Here is a 7,441-nt window from a genome sequence, read left to right on the forward strand (position 1 = left end):
CAGCACTTTGATAGCATCATTTAGGATTTTAAATAACTCTGCTGGAATTCCATCACCTCCACTAGCTTTACTGGCAGCAGTGATTCCTAAGGCCCACTTGACTTTACACTCCAGAATGTCTGGCTCTAGGTGAGTGATCACACCATCGTGGTTATCTGGGTCATTAAGATCTTTTTTGTCCAGTTCTGTATATTCTTGCCATCTCTTCTTGATCTCTTGTGCTTCTATCAGATCTTAACGTTTCTGTCCATTATTGTGTCCATCTTTGGATGAAATGTTCCATTGCTATTTCCAATTTTCTTGAGGGGCTCTCTAGTCTTTCCCCTTCTGTTGTTTTCTTCTATTTCTTTGCATTGTTCACTGAAGAAGGTCTTCTTATCTCTCCCTGCTATTCTCCTGAACTCTACATTCAGTTGGGTAACCTTTCCCCTTCTCCCTTGCTTTTTGCTTCTTTTCCTGCCTCAGCTATTTGTAAAGCCTCCTCAGACAACCACTGTGCCTTCTTGCATTTCTTTTTCTTTGGGATGGTTTCGTTCGCTGCCTCCTGTACAATATTACGAACCTCTGTCCACAGTTCTTCAGGCACTCTGTATACTAGATCTAATCCCTTGAATCTATTCATCACTTTCACTATATAATCACAGGGGATCTGATTTAGATCGCAATGGACTGGCCTAGTGGTTTTTCTCACTTTCTTTAATTTAAACATGAATTGTGCTGTAAGGAGCTGATGATCTGAGCCACAGTCAGCTCCAGGTCTCGTTTTTGCTGACGTATACAGCTTCTCCAACTTTGGCCACAAAAATGTAATCAATCTGATTTCAGTGTTGACCATTTGGTGTTATCCAGGTGTAAAGTGTCTCTTACACTGTTGAAAAAGAGTGTCTGCTATGACCAGTGCGTTCTCTTAGCAGAATTGTGTTAGCTTTGCCCATATGGTACTAGGGAATTGCAAATTAAAATAAGATACCACTACAAATCTATTAGTTTGCCAGAATCCAAAACACTGGTAACAAACATTGGTAAGGACGTGGAGTAATAGGAACTCTGATTCATTACTGGTAGGAATGTAATGGTCAAGCAAGACAGCTTGCTATCTAAAGATACTCTTACCATACAATCCAGCAACTGTGTGCCTTGGTATTTAGTATTTATCCAAATGACTAAAAAACTTATGTCCACACAAAACCCTGCACGGGGACATAGTTTTATTCATAATTGCTAGAACGGGCTGCACTTGAGGTGTCCTTCACTAGGTGAATGGATAAACTGGTGCTTCCAGACAGTGGAATATTCGGTGCCCCCAAGAAACGTTATCCACCTGTGACAAGATACGCAGGAGCCTTACGTGTGTATTACCCAGTGAGATAAGCCAATGTGAAAAGGTTACATACTGTGTGAGTCTAATGACACAATATTCTAGAACAGATGAAACTATGGAGATAGGAAAAACATCAGTGGTTGCCAGGGGTTGGGAGACAGAGCGACGAACAGGTAGAATGCAGAGGAATTTTACAGAGTAATGGAAATACTCTGTATGACATTATGATGATGGATATTTGTCATTATACATTTGCTCAAACCCTTACAGGAAAGATGTACACCACCACGACTGATGGCTAATATAAACTCTGGACTTTGGCTGAACGGATGTGTCAATGTAACTTCAGCTGCTGGGGCAAGTTGATGGTGGAAGAGGTCACACCTCTGTGGAAACTCTCCACTTCCCATACTTTTTGCTTAATTGTGCTGTGAACCTGAAACTACTCTAAAAGAGGGTCTAGTAAGATAACAACCACAGCAAATTTAAAGGCTACATTTCAAGCATCTAGAAGGAACATATCCCGCACCCAAAAGGACAAGTCTGGGTCACTGAATGCTGCTGGAGTAACGGGAGAGTGAGCTGAAGGACCTACTCTTTGCTCTCACAGAGTGGGCCCCTACCCAGGAAGCTCCAGGGTTGGGGCGACCCCCGCGCCTCCCCACTGCGCACACACCTGTCGCTCCGCCAGTCTCGGCCATCTTCTTGATCGTCTGCTGGTCATCCCAGCGGAGCTCAGAGAACCCCTCCACCTCGACATCAGGGTGCCAGATGGAGAAGCCGACCTTCCAGAAGCAGGAGAGGTGGTACCAGTGCGGGATTTTCCCATCGAACATGGGCGACTAGAAGGGCGGAATCAGAAGCGGAAAAGAGCCGTGAGCCTCAGGTGCGGCCCTCAGCACCAGACATCCCAAACCCCCTTGCTTATCTGTCAACAGAGGACGGCACCCACCCCTCAGCTGAGGAAGCTGCCTTGCCTGCCATGGGACAGGCACCAGGCCATCACATGGGGCTGACCGGCACTTCAGCTTAGAGTTCAGCCCTGAGCGCAGATACCAAACTTGCCACTGAGTTTCAGTCACAAACTCAGCTCAGAACTCGGTGAAGGCACAGGAGATGCCAGTCCTGCATCCTGGGCCCCCCCAAGCGGAAGAGGCCCCGCCACCGCCAGGGCCTGCACGACCCCCAGGGCTCTGTGCACCTAGGACAATGGGGAATGAGTCCCTGATAAGCGCCAGGCTGAGCAGATGTGTCAGAGAAGTGTCATGCTGGCAGCAGCCACGCAGATGTGCACGGAATGAAGGACTTTCATGAGGGAGACTCAAAGGGACCGGCTGAGGGGCGCCCCACCCCCAGGAGCTGGAGTGACCCTGCTGCCCACCACCCACCATGGGACACCCCACAGCTGTCTGAGGAACCAGCACCCTCATTTCACAGTCTCATGGGGGTGCGGTCAGACATGCAGCAGGTGATTCAGCCCCCGTTCTTTCCACTACGCTGCTCTACGTCTCTTGGCAGGAAGAGGTACTTAAAAATACACAAACGGTTCTTCTGACTGACTACCCCAAACATCTGCTTTGATAGGACATAAATCTAAATGTCAAGCAGATGGCATAAAACAGCATTAAAAATAAACACCAAGCAAAACGTTTAGGATGGAGTTATGCGGACACAGAAAGTGCTCGGGAAAAGCAGGGATGAGCTCTCCCAACTGGCCCTCTCCTACTAGGTGAGCAGCCTCTCTCCGGGTTTTATAGACAGCACTGAATAAAATACAGGGATAATGGCTGGGGCACAGGACTCAGGGTCGCGCAGCTTGGGTTTACAGCAGCAATGGCTGTCCTCTGGGCTTCCCAGCTCTAACCAGAGCCAACAGCACTTCCTCAGGTCCCATGACAGATGCCCCTTCCCATAGCTCCCCAGAGTTAAGATCCATTTGGGCTATTATTTGATCAAGGTCTGTGCCCTGCATCGGGTCAGGAGCTGCCAGAGAGGCGCCATGCAACGCCTGTCTTGCCAGCACAGTCACGGCAGGCACTCAGAACGTTTGCGGGGTGCCCCAGGTCTGGAGGGAAGAGGAAGAAAGGAAGGATGGAGGAACTCCTGCTGTGGGAAAGATGCTCACTCCAAGACAGCCCTCCCCATCCACACCCAGTCAACAAATGGCATTTCAGAGAACAGACTCGTGTCCTGGCTCTCAAACGTTCACCAAGGCAGCCAGCATATCCTTAAGCAACCGGACGTCTTGTTACAGCATCTGCAGTGGCCTTGACTTGGCTCTGCATGCCCTGGAACCCCTCTTTAAGCCTCCTCTAAGTGCAGAGGGAGGGCCCTAACTCATGGCTCTGCCCACCGCCCCCCCACCCCGGAACCTACGGCCACAATTTCTTCCTGGCTCTCTGAGGCCCCCACACTTGCTCCTTTAACTTTGGCCTGAGTGCTGTGTCCCCAGCCACCGGCACAGTGCCAAACATAAAAAGTCTCCACCAGGATATACTCATGGCACAAACTCTGGGACTGCTGAGGCCGCTGGTCTCCCTCCAGAGGAAAGAACCCTTGATCAACACAAAGCTTTATACTTAAGAACTCAGGACTGAGGATGAGATGGCAAGAAAGTAACCAGACCAAGGTCACAAGACTACTGCCTCACCAGGCAGCCGCCCGGCTGCTGTAAGGAGCAGAATCCTTGGCTGTAGACTCAGCAAACATGAGGGCCCACCACGCACCAGGGTCCTTACCCAGCCACCTCAGGCTGCTTCCTGAGAAATGGGCTATAAAAAAGAGGCCACACCAGGGCCAGGCTACCCCAGAGAGTGCAGAACCACTGTTACCAGGAAGAAAGTCAGCAGGGTTTCCTGCAGGCCCTCCCAAGAACAGCAAGGTGCGGTTCATTCCCCTCCAGGCTGCCCCAGGGCCTGCCAGCTAAAGTATCAGGTATTGGATACTCCTCCGCAAACAATCCTCCCACACAAATGTAAAAGAAGGTATTTAAATCCAAAGGGGGTGGGGGTGGGGAAGAAAGGCTTCTTTTTTCTGGCCTTCACCAGCTCAGCCTACAGGACCTACAAAACATTTGTGTTAAAACTCCACCCTCAATTACCATTAGAGAAAAAAAATCACACTTAATTTTAATTCCTTCACTAAAAGTAAACAGGAGAGCCCAGAATGTTACACTTTGTTTAGTTTAGAAGTGTTTACTCAGTGGAACCCTCTGGACTAGAGCCAACCAGCCTCTTCACTCCTCACCCATGTCCCAGTAGAACAGGGTCCTCTCTGACTGTCCAGTGAAGCCTATGGATGTCCCTTTCTCAGACTAACATTTTAAAATGCACAATAAAATACGTAAGTTCACAAAGGAAATCAATGGTATTAAAATAATTATGAAAACATTTAAAAAGTTTACTGGGATACAGTAATCTACAAGTCGCTCAGTCCAACTCTTTGCAACCCCATGGACTGTAGCATACCAGGCTTCCCTGTCCTTCATCACAAACTTTAAAGCATTAAATAACAAGATACAGTACCGCTTTAATTACTACTATAATCTTATTGCTAACAACTACTGTAATCTTGTTGCCATGTTATGCCACGCTTAGTTGTTCAGTCATGTCCGACTCTGTGACCCAACAGACTGTAGGCTGCCAGGCTCCTCTGTCCATGAGGATTCTCCAGGCAAGAATACTGGAATGGGTTGCCATGCCCTCCTCCAGGGGATCTTCCCAACCCACGGATCGAACCCAGGTTTCCTGCACTGCAGGTGGATTCTTTACCGTCTGAGCCACCAGGGAAGCCCACAATCTTGCTGAGACGAGTATAAATGATTATTTTTAAAAATCCCCAACATCTGTAAATGATATGAAAATAACTACTGCTGATGACAGAAACTGCAGTTACTGTCACTGTGCCTTTGCTTTGGGGCTTACATTCATAACTGTAGAAAGTAATGAATTGTAACCGAAGTCCAGGGAAGACAGCAATCTTTTCTCATTGAAACTCATGGACCTCTTGAGTTCTACGTGCCATCCCACAGACTCCAGGTTAAGAGCCCCTGTATTAATGGGGACTTCACGAGATCAGCAAGCCACCCAAACGTTAGGATGAAATGAAAAGACGCTCTGGGGGAGATAAGGCTCCTCAAACAGGAGGCCTTGTCTACTCCTTCATCCTCAACTTTCTGCCACTTCTGTGGTGAGCTCCAATTTGGCACCCACCATGCCAAGGGCACCCATCAGGTGGCACTCACCCCAGCACAGCAATGTTTACCAGTCATCACCCCTTTAACCAAATTGGGAGCTCCCGGAAATGGAGTCTGTCCTTGTGCCCCTGGTACTTAACACCATGCCTAGAATCTAACTGGTGCTCAGTGAGTGTTTACTAAGTGATAAATGTTCAGTAGTGAGCTAGGTGGCCCTGAGAATGATACTAAGATGACAATGCCAACCCCTGTCATATTGTTGGAGCCTGTCAGGCTCCTCTGTCCATGTAATTTCCCGGGCAAGAATACTGCAGTGGGTTCCCATTTCCTTCTTCAGGGGATCTTCCAGACCCAGGGATTAAACCTGCATCTCTCAGGTCTTCTGCATTGGTAGACAGGTTCTTTACCACTAGTGCCACCTGAGAAGTGACATACTGTTGCTAATTCTAACTCCCAGATGGATCAGGATCTGTTTATTGGACTTTAACCTTCATTTTTCATTGTTCGTTACTATAATCATATATAATAATCTGCTTCCGGGCACCCTGCCCCTCTGCCTAAAGGGATTAACACATACATCCCCTCTCTAAGGGCTCCCCTGGTGGCTCAGATGGTAAAGAATCTGCCTGCAGTGCCAGGGACCCGGGTTGGATCCCTGGGTCGGGAAGACCCCCTGGAGAAGGAAATGGCAACCCACTCCAGTATTCTTGCCTGGAAAATCACATGGACGGAGGAGCCCAGCAGGCTACAGTCCATGGGGTTGCAGAGTTGAACACGACTAAGCAACTTCAGTTTCTTTCCCCTCCCTAAGGTTGGCCATTTCAGGAGAGATTTGCAAGAAAATGATCTTTACTTTCTCAACTCCTTCCCCTCTGTGTCCTATAAAAGAAGCTGGCATCCAGATCCCAACAAGACAACTGACTTTAAGACAACAGTCTGCCATTTTCTTGGTCAGTTGACTTTCCAAATAATGAAGTTAGTATTCCTTGCTTCAATTAGCCTGTCGGGCAGTAAGCAAATTGAGCTGGGACTTGGTAACAATATTATGAAATGAGATAGCCTTAGTACACACTGGTACCCATTCCCCTACACCACCTAACTACCGCAAATGCAGCAATACCACCTAGTCATTCCTAAAATACCTACTGCCTCACCGGTGGAGGGAAATCAAGCTATCTTGACCATGAGCACTAAGCTTGGACAAAAGCTTTACCTTGGGGTGGGGAGGACAGGGCAGGTGGGAACTAGAATTACACAGACAGACGGGAGCTTTTTGGAAGCTGAAAGTGGCAGGAATCTCTCTGCCCTGGGAGGGGTCTTCAGACACACCACCTCACTTCAACAACTCTCCTGGCCTGCTCCGAAGCCTTAGGGACCACCGGAGGGAATCTTGACTCTATTAACAAGCCCAGATGAGAATCACTACGAACCACTCTTACTCAAACAGGATAGCTACAAAGACGACGTTCTGTGAACTTGGAAAGTTTGGGGGGAAATGTTAAACCATAACGTAAGCCAAAAGTGAACGCACTGTACTGAAATGACATCGACTTGCATAGTTTTGCATAATTAATTTAAAAAAAAGAGTGAGCGGGTGTTGAAATGATAGCCAAAAATAGATTTAAAAAAATCCAAATCGTCACTTGCCAGTCGCCACCGTCAATGTAGGACAAATATCTTCCAAAACAAGGTAGGTCAAAACCAGACAGACTAGCCTCAAAAAACCACGAGTCAGTTTCCTTCCCGAAACGTATGGCAATAAAATAAACCCAGAATTAAGGACAGAAGCGGCTCCCAATTTTCACAAAGTAAAAGGCCCCACCGGCTCCAGACCGTATTTCCCGGGCTTTTCCTGCAAGATCAGCAAAACCTGACGGAAGAAGGGTCCACCCGGCGGGCTTGTCCCGCGATAGCAGCTGTGCCCG

General features: G+C 48.0%; 1 protein-coding gene across 2 annotated transcripts in view; it reads right to left on the reverse strand.

The window, feature by feature from the left end:
• PARP1 (poly (ADP-ribose) polymerase 1) overlaps positions 1 to 7,441 on the reverse strand; it is a 41,776-nt gene that overhangs the window by 33,831 nt on the left and 504 nt on the right. For both annotated transcript variants that reach the window (XM_010852872.1, XM_010852873.1), the window contains exon 2: positions 1,998 to 2,163. In XM_010852872.1, the coding sequence (XP_010851174.1) occupies positions 1,998 to 2,163 (166 nt within the window). The remainder of the gene's footprint in view (positions 1 to 1,997; positions 2,164 to 7,441) is intronic.

Source organism: Bison bison, unplaced genomic scaffold, assembly GCF_000754665.1.
Source record: "Bison bison bison isolate TAMUID 2011002044 unplaced genomic scaffold, Bison_UMD1.0 scf7180017864317, whole genome shotgun sequence".
Classification (NCBI taxonomy): Eukaryota; Metazoa; Chordata; class Mammalia; order Artiodactyla; family Bovidae; genus Bison; species Bison bison.